This window comes from Coniosporium apollinis (genome assembly GCF_000281105.1).
Source record: "Coniosporium apollinis CBS 100218 chromosome Unknown supercont1.16, whole genome shotgun sequence".
In the NCBI taxonomy this organism is placed as follows: domain Eukaryota; kingdom Fungi; phylum Ascomycota; class Dothideomycetes; genus Coniosporium; species Coniosporium apollinis.
This window is the reverse complement of record NW_006913278.1, coordinates 272,647-297,192: the sequence shown is the minus strand read 5'-3', so window position 1 is coordinate 297,192 and position 24,546 is coordinate 272,647. Positions and strand designations below refer to the sequence as shown.

The 24,546-nt window shown below is 56.3% G+C and overlaps 7 protein-coding genes across 7 annotated transcripts; 3 read left to right on the top strand and 4 right to left on the bottom strand.

Annotated features, from left to right (window-relative positions):
* Window positions 1-1,038: 1,038 nt before the first annotated feature.
* W97_03860 (uncharacterized protein) lies at window positions 1,039-5,089 on the bottom strand (the record flags this gene model as incomplete). Its single annotated transcript, XM_007781754.1, has 5 exons — window positions 1,039-1,197; window positions 1,262-1,705; window positions 1,774-2,241; window positions 2,315-4,696; window positions 4,745-5,089. The coding sequence occupies 5 exons, from the start codon at window positions 5,087-5,089 to the stop codon at window positions 1,039-1,041; spliced, it is 3,798 nt and encodes a 1,265-aa protein (XP_007779944.1).
* A 1,777-nt stretch (window positions 5,090-6,866) lies between these two features.
* W97_03859 (uncharacterized protein) lies at window positions 6,867-8,785 on the top strand (the record flags this gene model as incomplete). Its single annotated transcript, XM_007781753.1, has 2 exons — window positions 6,867-8,261; window positions 8,384-8,785. 2 exons carry the CDS (start codon window positions 6,867-6,869, stop codon window positions 8,783-8,785), a joined length of 1,797 nt encoding a protein of 598 aa, XP_007779943.1.
* Window positions 8,786-10,524: 1,739 nt separating this feature from the next.
* Window positions 10,525-11,448, bottom strand: W97_03858 (uncharacterized protein; the record flags this gene model as incomplete). The annotated part of the gene is made up of 3 exons (XM_007781752.1): window positions 10,525-10,739; window positions 10,802-11,105; window positions 11,155-11,448. The coding sequence occupies 3 exons, from the start codon at window positions 11,446-11,448 to the stop codon at window positions 10,525-10,527; spliced, it is 813 nt and encodes a 270-aa protein (XP_007779942.1).
* A 1,431-nt stretch (window positions 11,449-12,879) lies between these two features.
* Window positions 12,880-14,473, bottom strand: W97_03857 (uncharacterized protein; the record flags this gene model as incomplete). The annotated part of the gene is made up of 2 exons (XM_007781751.1): window positions 12,880-13,498; window positions 13,572-14,473. The coding sequence occupies 2 exons, from the start codon at window positions 14,471-14,473 to the stop codon at window positions 12,880-12,882; spliced, it is 1,521 nt and encodes a 506-aa protein (XP_007779941.1).
* Window positions 14,474-18,113: 3,640 nt separating this feature from the next.
* W97_03856 (HAL protein kinase) lies at window positions 18,114-20,294 on the top strand (the record flags this gene model as incomplete). Its single annotated transcript, XM_007781750.1, has 2 exons — window positions 18,114-19,740; window positions 19,789-20,294. 2 exons carry the CDS (start codon window positions 18,114-18,116, stop codon window positions 20,292-20,294), a joined length of 2,133 nt encoding a protein of 710 aa, XP_007779940.1.
* Window positions 20,295-21,560: 1,266 nt separating this feature from the next.
* W97_03855 (uncharacterized protein) lies at window positions 21,561-22,459 on the bottom strand (the record flags this gene model as incomplete). The annotated part of the gene is made up of 2 exons (XM_007781749.1): window positions 21,561-21,922; window positions 22,084-22,459. The coding sequence occupies 2 exons, from the start codon at window positions 22,457-22,459 to the stop codon at window positions 21,561-21,563; spliced, it is 738 nt and encodes a 245-aa protein (XP_007779939.1).
* Window positions 22,460-22,854: 395 nt separating this feature from the next.
* W97_03854 (uncharacterized protein) lies at window positions 22,855-24,440 on the top strand (the record flags this gene model as incomplete). Its single annotated transcript, XM_007781748.1, has 3 exons — window positions 22,855-22,954; window positions 23,029-23,207; window positions 23,265-24,440. 3 exons carry the CDS (start codon window positions 22,855-22,857, stop codon window positions 24,438-24,440), a joined length of 1,455 nt encoding a protein of 484 aa, XP_007779938.1.
* Window positions 24,441-24,546: the final 106 nt, after the last annotated feature.

Sequence of the window (24,546 nt, the reverse complement as noted above, 5' to 3'; positions counted from 1 at the left end):
CACGCGGAAGAAAGCGCGCATTCGACTGTATCTCTTTCTGCTTGTGGGCAGTGAAGCTATAGCATAATTGATGGAAACAGCAAACTTGACGGAGAAGCAGACGAGAGAGCAGCAGACCTGATATATATAGGCCTCTACCTTATCAGCGCTGCGATACTACCTGTTGCTTACCCTACCTCAAGCGGAGTGTCGTCCTGGACTTTAGGAAGCACATCTTCTCTTAGATCCGTGACTTACGGAGAAACGCATCCATTTGTGATGAGCTGTGCCGCCCCGTGTCGCAATTGCATTAACGAGGACGCTTTCATCCTGAGGATAGGTCTTTGTTTACGGAGCTATCTCCTTCAGTGTTGTGGCGTTGGGTAATGACGCCATAGATATGGGGATGGCGGGGTTAAGGGCTCTTGCGGTGTTGCTATTCAGATCCTTCGTTTTTAGGGCAGCACCGGTAGATGGTACGGCGGCGTGGGGGCTAATAAACCTCACCTTCATTCGTCTACAGACGGTGACCATGACAGCATGCACGCCTGTCTCGCCGCCTTCTTCCCTCCCCTCCCCCTCATCCTCCCCCCTCCTCCTCCCCCTCCTTCCCCCTTCCTCTTTGCACAGCGCTACACAGCACCCTCCTTCCCTATCCTATCCGTAGAATCCCGGACCTTCCCTTTCCCCATCTCATTCAACAAACCCCGGGACATACGCGGAGGATGCTCCTCCGAACCGGCCAGACAAGGCCGAATAACCAGCCTGACAGACCAACCGACGATTTAGCAGACTGAACAGCAGCAGATCACAATGCACGCACTTGAGACTCCAAGACACGTCTCAGCCAAGACAGGAGCGTATAGAGAAAACAGAACGCCTCCAAATGACAAGAACAACGACTCGCAGCACGCGAAAGAACGACAGGCGCAACATGGTCAAAGCGGATCTTATGAACCACTAGAGCATAGGCACTAGTCTCACAAGACCAACTACGCGGTCGCGTGGGCGTCTCTGCGGTTTCCCGGTTCTTCATATCGCCGCGAAGGAAAGGGGTTATTATGAGAACGCCTTGTCAGATATGCGCTTGTCAGTGCTTGTCGGGGTCGAGTCCGGAGACTGCGACTGCCGCGAGTACGCCGGACTGCTTGGCCGGCCCCAGAAGTCCAGGCTGGCGATGACGTCCTCGCCCATTTCGTCTTCGTAGGCGTATAAGATCTGATTCGGACGCAGTCAGCTAGTTTTTCTCGATATAGGAGAAGGGGGGAATGTGTTGACGTACCTCCCGCGAACTCGCATGCAACAACCTAACATTCCTCCCCCTCTCAATAACCCCTACCCCACCCGTCTCCAACCGCCTAACCTCCACAAAGCAGCTCTCAAACGCGACAACCCATCCCCCCTGGCCCCCCAGCACAAGCGCAAAGCCCGTCGGGTTGCCCTCCCACTCGATCTTCCACTCAGGCCGCGCGCGCCACCCGTTGCGGTTGACGAAGAAGGAGAAGTCGGTGTAGCAGAGCAGAAATTCAGATTGCAGGCGCTCGATGTGGATGGGCTTGATGGACTCGCGGCTCAGGACGAAGTCGAGCGAGGTGTCGGCCTGGTCGAGCAGGCCCTGCGTCTCGAGCGTGTCGAGGGAGACGATCTCGAAGCCGCGCGCGCAGCCGACGCAGAGCTTGGTGCGCAGGAAGTGGATGCTGGTGCTTTCGGTTGGGATGTAGAATTCCTGGGTTCGCTGGTTAGCAGTTGCGGGACTGGGACATGCGAGCGCCTGGAAAGCGAGGGGACACGTACTTTGAACGGTTTGAGCACATCCTGCCCTCCCTGCAGCATCTTCGCGAACCCCTTCTTCTTGCTCCGGCCCATGCCTTCCATCGGCTCGTACACCTTGACCGTGCTGCTCAGCGCGCTAGTCTTTACCGCACAAACGAGCTGCTGGCCCTGGCAGACTCCTGCCTTGAAGAAGTTTGCATGGCAGATCTTCCGTCCACGCTTGCCGCCCAGGCCCGCGGCGCCCAGCCCTGCAGCGCCGACGCCGCCTTGGCCGTCTTCTGGATCCAGCGCGTCGAGGGGATACGAGTACAGCGTCTTGTCCGAGAGGACGAGGAGGATGGAGTGCGTTTCGAGGACGTCGATTTGGGTGACGGATTTGGCGTCGAGGACGCGCCGAGGTCTCTGAGATGCGTCCTTTGGTTTGCGGTCGGCGATGTAGACGCCGAAGTCGGTACCGAATACTAACTTCCTTGCGCCATCTGTTGGGTTCTTGTTAGCAAGCGCCCCATGACGATGGTCTTAGCATAATTGCAGATGTAAAGGGAGGCTTACCGATGGGTACGCAGCAGTTCACCCGTATCGCTGCAGTGAAGAATCCCTCGTTCAGAATTTCCTTCTTGAAGACTTGACTCTTCTCCCTAAGACTCCGCTGCTGGGCCTCGATATGCTCCATCCACTTGGTCTGCTGGATCTGACTCGAGCACCACAGCGTAATCTCGTAACCTCCTTTGCCCAAATGCTTAAAAGTTATCGGGTATCCCTGCTGCTGTTTGTTGCTAGTCGACGTCGTCGAAAGCATTGTGCTGCTAGACTTGGCACCCGGTATCAAAGACGAGGAAGGACGCTTTGAGATGCCCATTTTCGGCAGAACCTCGTCCATCTGCGTGATGACCAGCAGCTCCAGCGGGATGGGGCGGCGGTAGACCTTCATCTCTTCCCTTTTGTTGACACTCTTTGGCCTCACAAGCAGGAGAGCGTGGTCGAACAAGTACGCCTGGATTTCCGTGGTCTGGTCGTTCGGATTCTTCTTAAGTCCGCCCTTGAAGATAAGCTGCCTGCTCTCCTCCGTCAACTTGAGGTCCACGTATTCTCCCGGCCGCCACTTGAGGTCTCGGTTTAGCGAGAGAAGGTTGAAATGGTTCTCAGCCTTGCCAGACTCAACGTTGACCTTGCTCAAGAATTCTCTAATCATCGCCACCGCCTTGGGAATGTCGGTCTTGTCGGGGTTGTCGTCCGCAGTGTACTTGAAAATGTTATCTAGAAGTAGTGGATACCGCGCTAGTCGCGTTGTGGGCTTCGTCAGATAGCCGTTGAGTTCAAGCTTGCGCGACTCCTTGAGACGTTCTGTCTCGTCCACAAAGCGGGAAAAGGCCGGATTAGTACGTTTCTCGTTCTCGAACTCCCATTTGCCGAAGAGTTGGTTGGCGCCGTACTTGATGAAGGGCTCGAAGCGCGGGACGTATTCTAGAAAGATATCGCCCACGTTGCGAACAACCGGGTTTTGCTGTTGACGCCGGGTCAGAGACTCCGCTAGGCGTGAGTTGACCATGTATACTTCTTGACAGTTCGTGAACACTGTGGACACAAAGCGCTCTCGTCGATGTTCTGGAATGATCGACGGGTTGGTGCGCAGCGGTTTCATCCAGAAGTCGCGGAGGTATTCGAGATCCTTGACGAAATCGCGCTCCGTATACATGAGCTCGGAAATGACTTCCTGTCGCTTCTTTTCTCGATCCGGTACACTGTCAGCGATCTCCTTAGGAACGGTGTTAATCCAAAGCTTGACCTCCTCGTTGTGGTCTTCGTGCAAACTCGTCCTCGAGTCTTCCCTCTTCAGGCCAGGTTGTGGCTTGATGTTTAGCCTTGCCTGCTGTTCCAACCGCCTGGGACACGCGATGGAGTAGCACAGCCTGTCCCTTGTGCACGTTGGGGAGTAACATTCTGTGAGGAGCGTGAACACGCCATTGACCTCCGACTCGTTCTCCACCAACGTTTCCCTGAACTGGTAGATTTCGCTCGTGCTGTCCCTCAGCCGATGCGCATACGTGACATCATGGAAGAACTTCTGCGCGTCTAAACTCCTGCCAAGCAGCAGAGCCAAGTTCCGGTCGGTGGTCTTGATGATGTAAGCGAACAGATCCACAGCTTCGGCCCCAGAGAATGCGCTCTTGTACACCAGGCCGTCCTTTTCCTTCTCTTGCAGGCTGATCAGTTCCCGAAAGCTGTCTGCGACTCTGGAGAGGAGCGCGACATATACTAGCGGCGCTCTCCTTTGAGTCACCATCTGCGCCTGCGTCTGCTGCGTCGCAGAGCTGTTGCTCTTGCTCACGCCCGGCCTGAGCGTCAAGCTAGAGTTCTCCTCGCTTGGCGAAACAATTGTGCTCGCCATACTCGGTGTTCTGGGACTGTGATTCGCCGAGAAGCTACCCTCCCTCGACGTCCGCGTCTTGGATCCGGGCGGGCTTATGGGCTGCTGCGGAGGATGTATACCACCCGAGGAGGTATTGTCTGCGCCCAGTATGCTATCTGGCCCAGCGGATTCCCGCCGGCGGTTCGGTATCACCCTCCCAGACATTGTCTGTGCGTACTCAGCATCACGCGCGTGCGAGGTCATGGACATGGCGCGCTCGTCTGGCCGCTCGGGGACGACGCGGCCTTGGGCAGTGGTGCGTGCGAGGTGGTTCATGTATGGTTGCTGGCGGAAGGCGTGGGCAGGGGCAACATGATAGCTGTTGCCTTGTGGTTGGAAGTTGGGCCGCTGCCCGGAGGCTAGGGAGTAGGAGCGGGAAGAGTCTGGGTTGAGCGCAGCACCCGGAGGTCCACCCGGATAACGGTGTGGCATGGGCTTGTTGTATGGCGGCTGTTGAGGGGGTGAGGTTCGGGCATCGAGACGCTCCGGAGCGCCGTATGGGCGGCGGTTTTGGCGCATTGGCTGCGGGAGGTACTGAGGCTGCGGCTGCTGCGACTGTTGTGGTATTGTTGGTTTTGTAACGCCATCGGCTGGCCGTTGCCCTTGATGGTACCCTTCAGGAGGTTGCTGGCCTTGCGCATAACCGTTTGTTTGGTAGCCGCCTCCTGAACTGGGTCCATAGCCATTCTGTTGCTGTCTCATCGGTGGCGCTCTTTGCATCGTGTCCGAGGTCTGCGTGGACATTGTCTGCGCGCGGTCTGGGGAAGGCTGCTGGAAAGTCTGAGAGGTCATTGTCTGAGATCTTCCTGGTGGCGGCGCGGCGCCGAATATGGATGAGAAGGCGGCATCCCGCTGGTTTGGCGAGGCGTGGCCATAGTTGGGAGGACGACCGTATTCTCGTCCCCTTTGCGAGCCGTACTCGGCCATGTGTGCACTTTCGCCGCGTGCTTCTTGTATTGCCGAGCCTTCGCTGGCTCAAGGCCGCTTCACGTCCACCACCTCTCCGGGGCCAGTGAGCGTTGTACCGAGGAGCTTGCGGTGGCTCTGTGTTCGATGATTCTGCCGTTCGTTCGGATTGGGAGCTTCCACGGCAACAGTTGCTACGTCTGCGATCCAGTGACGCGCCCTGTGAAGGGGATGCGGGTGGGGGTGACGGGGTTGGTAGGGGTGAAAAGCGCTTGCGGGACTAGAAGATTCCGGGGTTGAGGTTGGGGTGCGATTCGCAGTGTTTACTAACGTTAAAGGCTGACACGGAGAGATGAGTGTGGCGATGGTCTCCGTAGAAAGAATGCTGTGCAAAGAGAGACGTGTCTAGCGCTTCGAGCGTGGTTTGGTGGTTTGGGGGTGTTAAGAGGGGAGGCAATATCAACACCTTCAGGGCTCACCTCTGGCCGTCTTGTCCTAAGATTGTCTCTTTTCGGTTCACGATTCCGTCTGTCACGTGGCTCGGCTGGGGTACCTCCGTACCTTAGTTACTCTGCTGCGCCGGCTTTCTGCTTGGCTGCCCGCCAGCCTGACAGCGAATATCATGCCCACTTTGCGACTCTGCGACTTTGCGACCTTCCTGCCGCGTCGCTCTTGTCGCTCTTGACAATCGCGCTCGGTGCCCACGTGCCGGCCAATTGCAGGCTCTGCACATGGGTGCAATATCCCCCCCGTGTCCTGCATCTGGTGGTGGCAAAGAGGAGAACAGGGGAAGATGGTGAGCGCGCAGCGCGCAGGGAAAGCAGTACATAGAAAACACCTGCACCGACACCCTCTGCCCTGTACTCATACGCTCCATCCACCTCACTCCTTCGTGACATTGACCATCATACACTCCTTTGGACTGGCTCTGCGCTTCCACTACTTCATCTCTGCTGTTGCTTGTCGTCCCCGGCACTCCCGGCATCCGCCCAGCTTATTTGCATGCGGCACGCCCATGAGCAGCCTGAGCAATTGACAGCCCGCGGTAAACCTATCCCCACAGTGCCCTCACGTTCTCCTCTACGCAGCTCCGTCTGCCGAGGGGATTGAGCGAGTGCTTGCAGGCATGGCGGCCGACCTCAAGGTCTCTCGCCTTACAAAAGTTCGGCGGCTGATGCGTAGAGGCTCGTCGAACACGTCCGCGCGATCCGCCTCTGTCGCCAAAGAACCGCACAGCCCCCCGGCGCTCAACAGCCGGCAGCCCAGAAGGTCTTCGTCTTTGACGAAGCTGGCCAAGGTCAAGGAGCATCAGCTGCACTGTCTCGACAGCACCGACGGCACAGTGCGGTCGAACAACGACCACGAGCACCGCCGTGGTTCAGCATCTCAGCCGACCGCCGATCGCCGGTCCGGGACCTTGCTTTCTGGCGCTCGCCAACCTGGGACTGCCAGCAGCAGCACCAGCGTTCTCATCGACCTGCCCACGCCTGTCTCGCAGAAGCCTCAGCCAATCCTCACTGTTGAGGAGCCTACGCCGGATACAACCGCTCCTGCCAGAACATCGGCCGATGATCACAGCGAAGACGCCCGCGAAAGCCTCGATCTCGCCCATCCGCTCCCGTCACCACAACAGTCGTCAGTGAGGTCCAGGCCTACGGCGGGTGTTGTCAGGCGTCAGTCGTTGGTAAACAGCTCGAATACACGCGTGGTCAAGTCACTGCTCGACCAAGAACAGCGGCCGGCCACTTCGTCGTCTCAGGACGGCTACTTCGCTCCATCCACCTTCGATCCCAATATGATGCACCGAAAGACATGGGTCAAGCGGCCCGGGGCATCAGCGACACTGGTGCAGATACGGGAGGATGACTTGGTTGATGACGTGCGGGACATGATTCTCAGGAAATATGCCAACTCCCTAGGCCGCACGTTCGACGCCCCTGACTTGACCCTCCGCATCGTACCCCGAGACTCCTCGAGAGATAAAGAGAGACTGCTAGGACCTGAGGAGGAGATCTGCCGGACGCTGGACCACTACTTCGCCGGCGGCCAACAGGTTGACGAGGCCCTTCTCATTGACATTCCCCAGCGACGAACCCCCAAACCGTCGCCTCGTGCTGGTCCCGGCCCTCAGTACCTGTACCACTTCGACGAGCCCTCGCGGCCTGTGGAGAACGGGACGGACTACTTTGGCACCGCAGCAATGGCGCACTCTCCTGCAGCGCTCGCCACAATCCCACACGACTCTCGCGCCTCCCACACAACACAGAACCCAGCGCCACACGATCGTTCTATCGCCGTTTTGAACACCGGCACCATCCCTCCTCTCCCCTCTCCCGGCGGCCGCACACGCACCCATTACGTCGCCCGGCCCAGAAGCACCCGCACCCACACCTCGAGCCCCACCACCATCGTAAACCCCGGCTTCTCCACGCGTCCTCCCCGCCAGCGCCGCGACTCGACAGCATCAGACTCCCGTCCCGGCAATCCCGCAACCACCATACCAGCACCGCCACCGCTCCCCACACCCCCTGCGTCCGAAGCGCCGCCCACAAACCGACAAGCCTCGACCCCCCCGACCCCGAACCGCGTATCCTCCCCTGCGCCCAAAGCAACCGGCGCCCGGAAACGTCGGCCCAAGCCCTCGCCGCTAGAAGCAGCCGCGGCGCCCTCCCCGCTCCAATCAATGGGCCTCCTCGACAACTCGGTCCCGCCCATCAACGTGCTGATCGTGGAAGACAACATCATCAATCTCAAGCTCCTCGAGGCCTTCATGAAGCGGCTCAAGGTGCGCTGGGCGACAGCCATGAACGGACGGGCTGCAGTCGACAAGTGGCGAGGAGGGGGGTTCCATCTCGTGCTCATGGATATCCAGCTCCCCATCATGAGCGGGCTGGAGGCGACCAAGGAGATCAGGCGGCTCGAGAGGGTCAATGGCATTGGTGTGTTTTCGCTGAATGGGCCGGCGAGTTCGGGCACGCCGGGGGTGGATGGACATGGCCATGCTGGGGGCGGGGGTGCGGCGGATGGAGCCGCGGATGGGGAGAGTGGCGGGCATGTCGTGGGTGAGGAGGATAGGCTGGAGGCGGCGAAGCTGTTCAAGAGCCCGGTCATCATTGTCGCGCTTACGGCGAGTAGTTTGCAGAGTGATCGGCACGAGGCGCTGGCGGCGGGGTGTAACGATTTCTTGACGAAGGTGTGCTTTCTCCCTCTCTCTCTCTCCCTGCTTTCCTCGTCTGGCTCCTACATCCCTTTTCGTGCCAGAGAGCAGGGTAGTTCCTCGATCATGAGATGCGGTTGCTAACCAACACCAACCAGCCCGTCAACTTCGTCTGGCTAGAGCGCAAAGTCAAAGAGTGGGGCTGCATGCAAGCCCTCATCGACTTCGACGGCTGGCGGAAGTGGAAGCACTACAGCGAGGACCAGGCTACGCCCAAAGCCGGCGACAAGGCTCAGAAGAACGCAGCCACAAAGCCTGCCGTGGACGGTAGCACCAACCCGAGTAACCCTGCCAGCGCGGGCGCGGGCGCGGGCGCTAAGAAGAAAAAGCCGGAAACTGAGAGGGAGACGGGGAGGGGAAGGAAAGAGGAGGGCGTGGCAGGAACGCGGGGGGCCGGGTGTGATGGCAGTGCTGAGGCGGGGGAGAGGGATGGATCTGAAGTGCGAGAGAATGGGGAGGCGGAGGCTGAAACGAAAACTGAGGATCACGCCCAGCGATAGCGAGAGGGGCATGGATGGAGGAAGCGCGAACAAGGAGGGGTGGTGTTTCTTTTTTCTGCCTCTCGAGGCCTTTTTTATTCTTCAAAGTCAGGTTCAGCCGAGAAGTGTGTGTTGGGGGCCCATTTGCCCTGAATTTGGTCCTTTGGCTACCGCGTTGCTTCGTGCGGAGGAGCGGTCAAGCATCTACCACGGTATTTCTAGCATCTTGTAATGCCATGTCCTTAGATTTGGAGAAGAGAAGTCGACGCGGTTGTACAGTAGCGCGCGCCTGAAGCGTGGATCCAGCTCAGGCGCTTTGCGGACGGTTGAGAGGGGCTATACAAGGGGGTTGAGGAATCAGAATCAAGAGCACACTTTTGGCCTCACTCGATGTCGGGTTGGGCGGTCACATTTTTTGGTTCCTCTATCTTCGAGAATTAGATGCCGTCGTGGTGTCTGTTTCGTCGCTCTCATAGCGTACGTCTACCTGCTGCTCGGTGAGGAATGAGGGCCGTCCGTCCCGCGTCGTTGATGTCGAGGAAGATCACGTTTTCTGCTGTCTCTAGCGGCGCGAGCAGCATAGAGTGGCAACTTCAGGAGGAGGGGGCGGAAAGAAAGGGTTGCAAAGCGAGGGATTGCAACGTATCTCATATTCTTCTCACGTGCAATTTCGTCTTCATGATCGAGAGCGGTCGTACGGGGAACAAGGTGGAGAGTTTGGGGTACACAGCAATGATCTACTGCTGAGGGTCAGTCAAAACCGTAAAGGTTTGTGAGTAGGAGAGTGTTGCTCCGATCGATGTAGTAAATTCTGGGCCGGCCAGGTTGGTAAACGCAAAAGAGAAGTACGTCCACACTACTGGATTTTTATGTGAGGCCTATGTAAGGTTGTAGCGATAGCCTTGAAGTATAGCTCCTGATTCCACGACCAGGTGATCAGGGCCCTCCTAGATTCATTTCTTCCGTTTCCCGCGAGAGCAGAGCAGAAGCTGTGGAAAGTTGTGGGACTGTTGGGGAACAATAAGTCGACGTACATGCGGCACTATCTGAACAACGGCGGTATCGAGCGCAGGTACAATGAGAGGGGGTTGTGAGAGTCTGAAGTGCTCGGTGTAATGTGTACGCGATTTTCCATTGATACTTCCAAGAGATGAACTACTGGGAAACTAAGGCCATAGACATGGTGACGATGGGCTGATTGAATGGTGGCTTGATCGTGCGGTCGCACGACAGTGATAGACGCTGCAAGCGCTGTGTTACTGACAAGGTCTTGCGAGAAGACGGATGCCAAGGTGCCTAATACGGAATAGCTTAAACGGACTTCAGTCCTATTCATTTACACCATCGTACTCGCTGAGATGGCTGGGTTGGGAAAGCGATGAAGCCTTAGCCATCGCCGACGGTGCAAATTGTCCATTGGATGTCATGTTGATACGACCTCGTCGGACAGAAGCCATGGCTGATTTGCCGCAGGTAAATGTAGTGGTTGGAGTTTGAGTATTAGTGTTGGGGGTTATAGTCGATGAACCAATCCGCTCAAAGGTCCGACGTGCCGTAAGGAACCATGGCAATGTCCAATATTGCAACGTGAGAAGCAGCAACGCAGAACGCTTTCAAAACCGCCAACGCCCCCGCTCTTCAAACCCTTGCATATGCTGCCGGGCGCCAACACCCTCCTAACTTTTGCCAGCCAAAACAGTCAGCGTGGTTCTCGTTATAGATACAAGAAAATGTTAGAACGGAGCTAAAAATTTCAAAAATCAATCATACGCGAAATCGCCATCCGCAGAGTCCTGGCCGGGATTGGCCTCCTCGTAGTTCATGGCCTTGACAAAGCGGAAGTAGCCAGCTGTAACGATGGCACCAAGGAACGGGCCGACCCAGTAGATCCAGTGGTAGCCAGGGAATTCCCTAGCGGCGACGGCACAGCCGAAGCTGCGAGCGGGGTTGAGAGAGCCACCAGTATAGTAGACACCTGCATGCGGTCAGGAACATTCTTAATGGCCGCGAAAGAACGAAAGATGCAAGGTGACATACCAGCAATTTCAGCAACGAAAAGAGCAAGGCCAATGCCGACAGGAGCGATGAAGGTGTCTTTGCTCTTTTCCGCAGCGAGCATGAGCACGATGAAGATGAGCAGGCAGGTCAGGAACATCTCGATGAAAACGCCTTGAGTGATAGAAGTGCCGGGAGAAAGCGTGGTGTTGACGTCGGCAATGTTTCCAGGGAACATGGCGGAAACGAGGCCTCCGGCAACCATGCAGCCCAGAAGCTGCGCCGGGAGCAGGATGAGACCTCGGACTGGGGGCAGCGCACCGGCGAGGACCATGCCAAGGGTGACCTGCTTTCCATCAGCTCCTGCCTGCAACTATAGAGCCGGGGAGATATACCGCAGGGTTGAATAGGCCTCCAGAAATCCGATAGAAGCCCCAGGCCGTCACCAACAGACTCATGCCATATGCAAGACCGATGAAGATGACAGTCTGACTGCTGTTCGCACTGTTGCTCAGGGCGGTCTCAGCAGCCTGGTTGACTACCATCAGGTGTCCGGCATAGGCGAAGTAGAGGAACATAAAAGTGCCGACGAACTCGCCCGAGGCGGCCACAAGATGGTTCTTGAGGGCATTGGGTTTGCTGTCTTTGTTGGTGTGGGTCCTTGGGTTGAATTTGTCGAAGTTCGGCATGATGAAGATGAGTTACAGTGTCGATAAGCAAATAGACCGAGGAAAAATGGACAGAGCCTGCTGCCTCCACGGATAGATGCTAGATCAACGGTAAATGGGTATCAAAAACGTAGAATATGGGAACGATGGAAGACAAGCAGAGTCTAAGGGGGTAATAACGTCTGAGCTCCATCTCGGCGGTGACGAAGTCGTTGGGTCGAGGTCAGCAGAGCTCGTAGGGATGACGGCACGGCTCAGAAATTGCATTTCCGGCGCAACAGTTTTCGAAAGGCCGGTGGAGAAGGGAAAGGCGGCGCCAGTGGCGGAGGATCCGGTGCTTCGCGAAGGGAATGGACAGGGAACGGGAGGCGTGTTTCGCAGAAAATCAGCGCCAACGGCCAACCGCTGCCGGCAGATCAAGCCATTAGCTCTTTTAATCAGCCAGTAGCCGCGACACTGTGCAATCTTTGCGGATGCTGGGGACCAAGCCGCCCTCGTGAGATATCACGGCTTGCTGGCTTTATCCCTGCGCGATCGTGTAACGGAGCGCAGCATGACGAGATGGGCTTGGGCGACCCAGAATTTGGAGCCGAGGGAGATCAAGTGGCACGGTTGTGCGACCCCTACCAGCAGCATGGGTTTGTAACTGCAGGGCCCCATATCGATCTGCCTCGTGCTGCGTGATGGGCAATTTCAGTCTTCGAGGTCCGTCGCCGATCCTGTGGAGTGAGCAGCCATAAGCCAAGCGACATCTGTTAGCGGGCCAAGGCAAGTTCTCGCCACGCGCCGGTGTGAGTACGTGGCGTTGAGGCAGCTGCAGCCCTGTCAACAGCATCTCCCGGCACGAGATAACCACAATTTGCCTGGACGCGGGGTGGCCGTGAGTGGCTGGAGATCCCTGATGTTGAGGCGGTGATGCTGAAGCTGGCCGGAAAAGCAAAGCATTCGATGATCGAGGACCACCGCTCGTCAAACAACACGGTGGTTTAGTGCTGACGTCACGGTAAAGCGGCAGGCCGACCCGTACCCGGCGCGGCTGGGGGAAGTATCTCCTCGCAGCAACCTTCCCTTCGTTTGCGAGGATGAGCAAGTCGTGTCGCACGCTAATATACCATCACGTGCTAGAAGAAAATCACGCCAATATGCGGACCACTGCCACTGTTTACTTGACGATTACCATCCCTGCTCGCCCACAGAATCGATGAGGAAAGATAAGAAACTTGATTTGGCTACTTGCTGATGGGGGGTACGGGAAAGACGAGACATCGCCAGCAGTTCCGACATTGACACCGAGGCCATTCATTCATGATTACCATGCTTCATCAGCCACCCAGACACCAGCCACCCAATTGAAACCAGGAAGAAACAACGAAACTCTGTGATCTGAAACGCACGACCCAGCATGCCGTCCACCGCCAGGGTGTCCGGGTGAGAAAACTTGAAAGATGCAATTTACGACCTTCGCCTCTCGCTCAGCCGGAAAACTCGCACGTACTCGTCCCAGACCAAGGACACGAGCGGATTGAACATTCGGTGCAGGCCGTTATCGTGTGCAGTCCACAGGTCGAACCGACGCGTGCTCCGGCCTGACCTGCGCCGCTGCTGTCCCGATGGACTGAAAAGCAGGCAGAGGCCTGCGTCTACCGCGTCGCCCGCCGCTCCGATGGACCATGCGTGCGTTCGAGGGTGAAACAGACGCTTTAATCCGGTATCTTCGATGGACTCCGCTGTCCACAAGGACCAGGTGTGCGTTTGACGGTTGAACAGACGTCGCAATCCCGTATCTTTGATGGACTCTGCCTTCCAGATAGACCAGGCGTGCGTCCGAGAGTCAAACAAATGCCGTAGTCCAGTATCTTCGACAGACCCGGCCGTCCAGACGGACCAGGCGTGTCCCCGAGGGTCAAACAGAAGCTCTAATCCGGCATCGTCAACGGACGCCGCCTTCCAGATGGACCAGATGTGTGTTTGACGGTCGAACAAACGCTCTAGTCCAGTATCGCTGACGGACCAGAAGGAGTCGGCGGGTTCGGCGCTGTCATGCTCGCACGGGTCTGCCCATGTACCACGGCTGAAGCAGTGTTAGCAATGCTCTTTCCACAAGATGTCTCCATCAAGAAACAAGTCGAACGCGAGACGCTTACCAGTATACGCAGCGTGAAGGCCCTCGGCGCAGGTATTCGGACCATTGCTGCCAGCATGCAACATGGAGGTTCTTGCCGCACTGGCCCTTGCACCAGACGAGGTTCTCCAGAGGCTCAAACGCCAGGCTGCGCTGGCATATCACGCAATTGTCCTCAATGGACCTGCGAGCTACGTGTTCGGCTGTGCAGACGACTGCTGGCGGCTCGGTTCCTGAGCCCGCCGCTTCCTCTGGAACTTCATTCTCCTGCACCTGGTTGTCTTCAAGCACGCCGTGCTCGTCCGGTATCGTAACCGCCTGCAGCGTCAGCTCTCTTGGCGCGGGCTGCGCTGATAATACGTCGGGCAACGTGTACTGGTTAGGAGCGGGTGTGGTGACGGCCGCCTGAGGTGTTTGCGCCCGACTGCCCTGAGCGATTGTTGCAAGTGGCGTAGCAGCTCCCCACGTTGATTGTCTCGACGATGGCCACACTGTCATCACGCTCGATGACCTACTCTCATTCGAGGCCTGTACGGGAGCAGCTTCTTGAAGCACCGGTGCTGGACGGGCTCGCTCCGCGAGATAGAACCCAAGTTCCTGCCGGACGCATGGCTTCCACTTACGCTCGACAACCCCTTTCCACTGGCCCTGATGGTAGCGGACGCAGAGTAGCCTCGAGGCAACGTCGAGCAAGTCTGCTTCCATGAGTCCATCATGCGGTATCCGCCGGGAAAGGCTGTTAAGTATTTCCTTCGCTGCTGAGATGTTGTGTGCCGCGATTGGATTTCGACATCTCCTCCCTTGGGTCGGTGCGTAGCCAACACAGGTTATCTTTTCTCTATCGGGGTTAATCAGCTGCAGAGATGCTACAGGATCCCAGAGTGCCGGACCATGAGGCCCTGTGGTTGGTGAGTAGAACGACATGGCTTCTGCTGCAAGAGTTGTGCGATGCTAGATGGATGAGTGTGTCTGCAATCACACCGATGTGTGGCAGACACGAATCAAATATCAATGAGATGAGGGAGTTCCCACATCCTACCTTGGTACGTTATATGCTTTGTCCTCATGTGTCTAAGACAGGCTCTGTGTCAGTATCCAATACACGCCACAAAGGCGTGGAGGCAGCACAGCCTTCAAGAATGCACGATAAGTATTGCCGAGCATCAAAAACGGAAGCCCAGCGGTACGGTAAACCAGCAGAGGTTTCGTCAAAGCTTTGCATAGCCCGTGAAGCCTCAGGCTCCTGTACAGGATCCTCCTGCAGCCGGTGGTTAGCGTGCGCCTTTGGCAGGGGTTTGCTCTGTCGAGATAACTACTTCAAACTCACCACACCCGTGATCGAGGGATCAAAGCGGCCATCTGATTTTATGGATAGCATGCAATAGAATCGCTCAAAAGGTTGAATAGCCTCAACTGGAGCAAACGGAGCATATGGAGTTGAGACGTTCGGAAGACCACAACCCCTGGAAATGGCGCACGCTAACTACCGGCTGCACAAGGATCTTGTTTGTGTGGAAGAGATCCGCTACGAATTGCAGACTACGAAGCGAGACTGTACCAGAAAGATCCATAGTTTGGAACAGAAAGTGTAACATATCGAAGCCAACGCTTGCCTGAGCAGAGCAAGGCTTCAGCTACCGTTCAACAGCGCTATGCTCCGCATACTGTCCGGAGTGGTGGGGCGCAGCGAACCAGCGCGAGCACGGACAGCCATGAAACGCTTCGCGGGCGCTTAACTGTGCCGCACGCGTAAAGGGCGCAGCCGTACATATGGTGATGGCCTGCAGCGAGGCTGAGACGGGGCGATGCTTTGTGGCTTTTTTGTCGTTCGATTCTTGCTCCTGAGAGATTTATCCTGAAAGCGAGAGTTTAGGAAGCACTTACTCTTTGGTTCAGTCACGTGACTTACGTGATTCTTGGCATTGATCCCCTCGACCAATAGCTTCTCTTACTCTTACGCTTTCGACTTTGACACAAACGATCGCTTGCGCACCAGGTGTTGTTATGACATTAACGAGATCAGGGCTGGGCGGAAGTAGATACCGCTGTCATGTACATGAAATTGTGCTGTGGATCGAATCACGGAGCCTGGACTGAGGCAGCACGATGTCCAAACAATCCAGTGGATACTGAGAAGTTGTAGGTAGGATGTGATCTCTTCCTTAGCAGCCTGCACTAGTGCAGAAAACACCCATTCGAAGAGTGTTGTGGAGCTTTTACGGACTGTGGAGACGGCTCTTAAGCTGCTTGTAATATTCTGCAGCGCAGTTGTCTGCTAATTGGAACAGGACATGGTATATAAAATGAGACCTGGCGGCTGGACGAAGTATATTGAGTCGAAGACAACGCAAACGATAGAACATCGGATGTTCGATACGGACAGTGCCTCTTAGCTTGAGGAAGAAGCTGCTGCCGCAAGCTGCATTATAAATAGCGATAAAGTACAATAGGATACTAGATAGGGAAAGACATTCATCGTTAAATAGGACTGGTCGAATAAGCATGCAGGCCCACGATCGTACTCGAGATCCAGCTACACCACATCTCATGTCTAATAAGCGGCTAAACTCCAGTGCGCACACTGATCGTGGAGATGTGCCTGCATCAGTCTCAGATGCAGAGAAGCTCTGCCTGATTCGACAAGAGGTTGCAACAGTGCAGCAGGCTCTGGCTAACGCAGGTTCAGCTGCACTTACTGAATCCACACTTGAAGCAACATCACCGCAGCTGACCGTATGTAGGGCTTAAGGAAAGCACCCTTGTTCTCTACCCTTGCTCGTCTCTACAGCCAGGAGGGACAAAGCCTTGATGCCTTCCTGAGCAAACCAGGGGCCTCATCGACGCAGGCGTCGTCTGTGGCAAGAATCGTGAATCATCAACACTCTTAGAGTACTTGGGTAGACTGAACTGCCCAAACTGACTGGAAAGGTCGGGAAACGCGGAAAGCAACGGTGCTTTGCCGGTTCAAGATCGGTTCACCGAGGCGCTTGAGGTCGAACGTCACCCGGGTGTGCTGGGCAAACCCACGGCGCTCTCCCGCACCAAGGATTGCGGGGTCCAAGGCGCACTAAGTACCGCATCTCGTGAGATGGAACCATCATGCGGAGCGGCCAACGACGCTTCCAGGCTCTCGACAACGGCCGTCGCGCAGCAGTAGTACGCGCCAAACACCCTGGCATGAGGCGCGATGCCTCAATGCACCAGTCATGAAATTGATCAACTGGATATTGAGGGCTCATAGTTTGTCCCAAGCTGGCGACGCCCTCGCGAAAACCCGGAAGATGTTGCTTGGTGGAGCATCTGGGGCAGTTTTCGACCGTTGGCCGTTTAGCACCCCACATATCTTGGCTTTCTAGAAGCCGCTTGGCTGCGCGGAAAATGCGGCATCGTGAACAAGCGTTCTAAATGTGGAGCTGGGCATTTCAGATCCGCTGACGGTGCAGGAGCCGGTGTTCGTAAGTGCGACCTGAACGTTTGCAGACGAATCATGGCTCCACGACCGCAAGCCATCCATAAGGCAGTACTAAAGAACAGTGCGGTTCACCGTAAAGGATGCCTCAGAAGCTCATCTGCATGAGGATGCCCTACGTAAGCCAATAATATCCGTGTGGGAGGACGAAGGCACATGATCAGGCTGAAAAATTACGCTTGCTGACAACTGCAAAATCCGGTACAGAGTCTCTCAATGAGGCAGAACAGCGATGAATACACACACAAGCTAGCTTCAACAAGCACACCTCGCCCAAAGGTGAAAACAGGCGACTCTTCGGGGCGTTCCTTATCTGCCTTACCCTTACTCATAGGTAATTCAATGTCGGCAACGGTCTCCTGGGCTGCATCTGACCAGCCGTGACCCTTTCGCAAGGTGGGGTGACACTAGCTGTTTGCTGCTTGGCTAGCTCGAGCTTCGAACTCTTGTTCAACTCTTCATTATTAGAACAGGAGGGGCGCCATAGGAGGGTCTTCAGGCCCTTCTCGCGGCTTCGCGTGTTCCACTTCGCCTTGCGACATCGCCGGGAGACGTCCGACACGAGCGGCTTCCATGCGCCCTGCTCGATCCGTGGGCTGAATAATTGCACGGCACACCTAAAAGAAGCTGCCCGCTTTTCCAGGGTTGCCCTTGAAGCCAATCGGCGCCTCAGACCCCGACTCAACGTCAACGCTCGGCCGTCGCTCCCTTCCGCTCCTCGATGTAAAAAGCACCCCTCCACCCACTGCTTAACCACCTTTCGCGCAGAGCACGTCAATTCACCAAGCCTTTCATCATCAATCGCATGGAGCTTTCGGCCGCCTGTACCTACGATTCCACGTCGGCGTTTACGCATTTACCGAAGAGCTTCTCCGAGTTTCATCGCCCCAGCTCACTTCAGCGCGCGTAGCTGCAGCGGAACCGTACACAGTCTGCCTCCTCCTAGACCATACAGTTAGACTTTGCATCCGCTAGCCCTTCGCATACTTTATAACCCTACTCCCCAGTCCCATCGACGCGACTTCCAGCGCCTCCCTCCGTGCTGCGTAGATCGCAGTTCGCAGCACTCTAACGCCGCACCAGCCAAGTCTCACCATGGCCTCTGCACCGGCTCGGCACTCCTCCATGTTGTCCGGATTCTCGGAACACACTGTAGGCTCAAGGTTGGAGAAGGTTCATTCGGACCCAACAGCGCAGCTACACATCGGGAGCCCGCCTGACGCTCGAACGGCGAATCTACAATCCCCAATACTAGAGGAGGATGAGAGCCACGAGACGAGCAGCGAACCCATGGAGCCAGTTACGCCGACGAACGATACCGTTCCGCACTCGTTCCCGCAGCAGAATGGCAAAGTGCAGAATGTCCCCATGGTTCAACCGAGCAGCGCCGCCAAGCCAATCCCCACGCGAACACCTTCGAAACCTGCTCCAGCTCCACAACCAACCAAGACCGCGCAGCATAGTCAGGCAGCAAGCAACGATACGCCGAAGCCCGGCCTTGGCAAGCGTGTGGGCTCGTTCATGAGTAAACATCTGCATCGGAACAAGAAGGATGACGATAGTGCGGCAAATGCATCTCCGCCCAAGGCTGCAGCCAACAACAGCAGCGTGACGAAGCCAGCGCAACTGCCGCAGCAACCGCAACCCACTCGAAGATTTAGCTCCTTTCGGTTGTCCGCCAAGAATTCTCCCGAGTCCTCGCAGTCAAACACCCCGCCTTCTCCGGGGTCTCCTGTGCAGACAATGGACGACAAGCAACCCTTTAGCCGCCAAGACTTCGCGCAGCAGCCCTCTGCACCAGAGATTCGTTTCGATGTCATGGAAGCACCACCGGGTCCACCGAAGACGCGGCTCACCTGGAATGCCAATGACACGGACAGTTTGGCTCCTCCAGCAGCACGTGGAGGAAGGCGACGCTCACTCAGTACTGATAACCTACCGTCTATGGTTAGAGTTCCGAAGGATCCGAACGACCCAGACGTTGGTCTTCTAGATGCGGTCTCAAGACCGGCTGTCCAAGGGGCAGGCTTGAAAGCCAGAAGACTGAGTTATAGTCTGCCGGACGAATTCACCGTGGACTACTGCGAGTTGTACGACGAGTTTGAGAAGTCGGGCAAGCTCGGTTTGAAGCGCGGAAGTCTGTGCGGCAAAGGTGCGACTGCGGAGGTCAGGTTGATGAACCGCAAGGGGCAGCCTGATGCACTAGTCGCAGTGAAAGAGTTCCGAGAGCGTGATCCGAGCGATGAGAATGAGCGCGAATACCTGCAGAAGATTAAGTCGGAGTATACCATCGCTAAGAGCATGAATCATCCGAACATCGTCGAAACCTTTCGTCTTTGCACTCATCGGGGCCGATGGAACCACGTCATGGAATACTGCGGCAAAGGCGAGCTCTATACGATGGCAGAGGCAGGCCTCTTCAGATCGCATTTTTCTCTTGACGACCGCCTCTGCTTCTTCAAGCAAATGCTTCGCGGGATTGAGTATATGCATACCCACGGCATCGCCCACAGGGACATTAAACTCGAAAACTTGCTCATGAACTCCGAGGGTCACATCAAGATCTCCGATTTTGGCGTTTCGGAAGTCTTTAGCGGAGAGCATCCTGGTCTTCGCGCAGCTGGAGGCGAGTGTGGGAAGAACATGGGCGAGATCCGACGCTGTGCTCCTGGCATATGCGGCAGCCTTCCGTACATCGCTCCGGAAGTGCTTCAGAAGAGTGGTAAGCATTCACCATTCCAAATTTAATCCACATCTAACGCATTACTAGGCGACTACGACCCCCGTCCGCTGGACGTCTGGTCCTGCGCCATCGTCTTCCTCACCATGACCTACAGCGGCTCCCCCTGGGAAGCCGCAGATCCAAAGCACCAGCACTACGCGCGCTTCAAGAAGGGCTGGGACGAGTGGCTCCCGAATCACCCAGACGGCAAGGTCAGAGACGAGAAAGACGGCATGCCGAAATGCGGCCCCGTTTTCATGAATCTGAACGTTCCGGGCCTCAAGCGCCTTATGTTGAAGATGCTGCACCCGGTCCCGGAAATGCGCATCTCGATCACCGAGGCGCTTAACAGCGCGTACATCAAGGGCGTCGAGTGTTGCACGCTGGAGAGTGCCGACGAGCCGAGCCGCGGCGTCGACGCCTCCGGCAAGTCGGGGAAGATCCCGGCCGCGAAGCTGAAGGTGCAGAAGAAGCATAATCATATTCCGCCGGAGAAGAGCAAGGTGCCGAATGCGTTCAAGTATAGATTCGATATGGGAGATGGCTGGACTTGAGCGGGTGGCGGCTGGAGGCATCTGGCGTCGCATGGCTGGCGTTTTGTCATTTTGAATCACGGAAGCGCTCTGTGGGCTGCGTTTGGGGTTGGAAACCGTCCTTTTGGAACTGCCATGGTGTCTCGGAACCTTGTGCGTCCTTTGTACTATCGCTGTTCATCCGTACATATTCACGGCCGAATTGAAGTCTAAGCCATTATTGTCTTGCCTTTGTCGGACTTTCTGCACTGCGTGCCTGTCTGCTCGTTAATCTCGTGAATCAAGATGTTCTTTCGCCCCGGTTTCGGGATTCTCTGTATTAGCTGTCTTTGATCGGATTACAGCTGTAGACTCTGTGTAGCATTCTTCACGTAGCATGGTCAATGAGCTTAAACACTATGAGCAGCCACATAGGCTAGTTCCACATGCTGATATGAACGGATGAATGCCGAGCGACACGACGCAGGACCGTCTTGAGATTTACGATGGACTCAATCAAATCGGCGGTCACCTAAGATGGTTGCCAGGAAGCTGATCACGCATACGTAATCAGTTACGATTCTTTGTAAACATAAGCCCAGAAATGGACTGAAAGCCCATGAAACTACTCTCACAGCCTAGAAAATGGCCGTCAACAGAGATCGATCTGTCTCCCGACGCCATGGTGCAAATGGAATTCTGGATTACCCACTATAGAACAAGAACAAAGAGCGTACAAAGAGCATATAAGCGTGACCTGCCCTCCAAAACAAAGGCCCCCTGACACCCAGCAAATCCGCAACAAAGAGAAGAGATTAGAATCTCCCAAGCTCATACAAGCCTAGCTCAGGGCCAACATCTCACTCGTTCGCAAAGATCAATCGTTTCAACACATTCAACCACTCTCGAAGAGATATCACATTCTTTCAAACAGCCACACAAACAGCTCCGTCAAGATGATGCTAGTTCCGCATAAGTACCGCAATGGCGGAAGGGGACCTTGTGTCGTTATGTGATTTGAATTTAGCAGCCATTGGGCCCTCGTGGGTAGGGGGACTACTGAGGGGATGGAGTAAATGCAGAGAAGGACGAGAAAACCCAAACCATAGGATAGAAGAATGAGGCCAGTTTTCGTGCTCACTGTTTTTCTCACCACCGTGACAACAGATCAATCCAAAGACCGATGTATCTATGCTTGCGATGCTAAGTTCTCTAAACTCTCGCGGTGAGGATACTGGGGAGCGGCGATAGTAGTTACAGCCCAAGACCAACTCTCTGCCTATCATCTCATACATCAGCCCATCAGGACTACAGCTTCGCTCCCACATCCTCCTCATAAACCCTCTTCAACCGATAAAACCCCGCCTCCATCTTCTCCAATCCAGCAACAACCCTTTTACTCCACTCCGTCTCATCACACTTCAGTAGCTCCGCCATCGGCAGCTCCGTACCCTCGAACTCATGCAGCGCCAGCCACGAGGGCGCCGGCGACTCGCGGCGATCGAACTCGTGCAGGAGCGATGCGTCGACGAGCCGGTACCGCCGCGTGCGTACGTAGCCGGGGCATTGTGAGATCATGGGGACGTGCTCTTGGCGGTACCAGGCGTCAAAGTCTGCTTCGGCGGAGGAGGAGGGGGTGAGCGCGGCGGATATGATGAGGGGCGCTGGGCCTAAAAGGTACGGATATCAGCAAGTACGACTTACTCTTCACACTCGTCCGAAGCCTCAGGTTATTGCCGCAGTAGTGGCACAACTCCAACAAGTCATTGAAACAGGTCCCACAACAAGGGGCAGCAGCGTTGTTTCGCCCATCTAGAAGGCCCATACCCACCCTTTTTAACACCCACCCCCTCATGCACCTGCACACACCGCCAAAACCTAGTATCAAACTCCGCGTTCCGAAACACCCTCTCCAGCAGCCTCTCATCAGGCCTGCTCTGCCCATTGAGCCCCCTGAACTCCTCCGTCTTCCGAAACCCCACCTCCCGCATCTCGTACAGCGTCAACCACGGATGCGCCAGCGCGCCGGGGAAGTCGAAGCCTGGCAGCAGCTCGTAGCGCGCGGCGGACGGGATCCCGGAGAGCGCCGTCACTTCCTGGATGTGCGTGTTCTCGTACCAGTCGCAGAAGGCGGAGGGGGTCAGGTTCTGGGGCTTGGTGATGCGCGAGGCGACCCAGACAAGATCGGTCGGGGGTGGGGTGATCATGGTGGGTGATCAGGGTGGAGGTCGGGGTTTGCGACGTGGAGAGGGTGGATCTGGAGACGGTGATGCTGGCATCGTGGCTTTATGGCGCTCCTAATGATGGTTTCGGTGATGCGAAGTTGGACTGCGGCGTGTTGTGGAGATGGTTTTCCGGAGGTGGCGCTGTGGATGCCTGAGGCAGGATTACTCGTACCTAGCTACCCCGCCGCGGAGATGCTTCCACCAAGGCACAGGGGTACATAGATAGTCACGATGTTGTAGATAAAGATGTCGTAGATAAAGGAAGGGAGTTGCTGCCCTTTTGCCTCAAGCACTGCCGTGACTGCTGAACCGTTGTCGTCTACCCTATTTGCACTACCAATTGAGCAGGCAATCCTCCAACAAGCAAAGTCGTCACCATGTTCTCAAACCTCGCCCTTCTTGCTGTGAGCACGACGATTGGGGCTGCGCTGGGAGAGACTATTCTGGGCGTGACTGTGTTTACGCGACACGGGGACAGTGAGTAGCTGCTGCGCGAGACATGTCTTTGTAATCGGCTCCATAGTGGAGCTAGAGTAACCGACACTGTACAGGAACCTCGAAGCACTTTCCGGGCTACAGTCTGACGAGCCTGGGGGCCCAGCAAAACTTCCAGGTGGGCCAGGACTATCGTGGCATCTACCTTGATTCAGATTCCCCCAAGCGGATATTGGGGGTATCCGAGGACAAATATGTTTCATCGCAGGTCTACGCGAGCGCGCCAGACCAGAAGGTGTGCCAACGGGCAGTTACAAACGTCCGTCGAAGCTCGACTGATGGCTCGACATAGATACTACTCGACACAACGACCGCCTTCTTGCAAGGCCTCTATCCACCGCTTGAGGAAGTCACCAGATTGACACTCGCCAACGGCTCCGCTTACACCAACCCGCTAAACGGGTATCAATACGTCCATATCCGCAGCGAGCCCTCGACGTCCCCCAACAGCATATGGCTCAAGGGCGACGACAGCTGTCCAGCCTACACTCGCGCCTCCTCCTCCTTCAAAGCCAGCCCAGAATTCCAGCAGCGAACCGAAGCCACGGCCCCCTTCTACGCACGCTTCTGGGACGCCCTCCGCAACGTCCACGACTACAACCCCGCCAACCTAACCTACGCAAACGCCTACGACATCTACGACCTCCTCAACACCGCCTCGATCCAAAACGCCTCATCCGCCCCCGCCAACCACGCCATCAGCCACGACATCAGTGCGCCTGACCTCGCTCGCCTCCGCACCCTCGCCGACAGCGCCGAGTTTGCCGCCAACTACGGCCGGGATGAGCCGATGCGCGCGATCGGCGGCGCGACGCTCGCTGGCGCGGTACTCGCACGGCTCAACGAGACGGTCGTGACGCATGGAAGGCGGAAGTTCAGCCTCTTGGCGGGGAGCTACGACACTTTTCTGTCCTTCTTCGGGCTCGCCGAGCTGACGGCTGCGAGTACGGACTTCTATGGCTTGCCGGCTTATGCGTCCACCATGGCGTTCGAGATCTTCACCGAGAATAACGTGACAGTTTTCCCCGCGCTTGAGGACGTGAGCGTAAGGTTTTTGTTCAGGAACGGCTCGGACGTGGAGGAGCTGCGGGCGTTCCCGTTGTTCGGGAGGAGTGAGACGGCGCTGCCGTGGAGCGAGTTCGTCGCTGAAATGGGGAAGCGAGCCGTCACGAGCGTGAAGGAGTGGTGCGAGGCCTGCGAGAGCACCGAGGGGTTCTGCATGGTGTATAGTGTTCCTACGACGAAGTGGAATCCGGCTGCTTATGCGGTCAGTGGAGTCATCAGCGGCATTGTTGTCGGCACAGCTGTAGTGCTTTTCATCCTGGCATATAGGAAACTGGCGGAGAGAGCTAGGGCCCGCAAGGCCCGCAGGGCCAGGCAGGATGACGTTCACCGTGCTGAGATGGGGATGCCGGATAAGGGGGCTGTCAGTGAGAGGACTGATAGTGTGGGCAGCGAGTCGGTGTAGAGGACGTCGGCTGTGTAGCGCCTTGCGTACATTGACGGCAGGGCTAATCATCTAGCTGTTAGTATGTATCAGTAACGTCACTTCTAGTCAACATATTACACCGCAG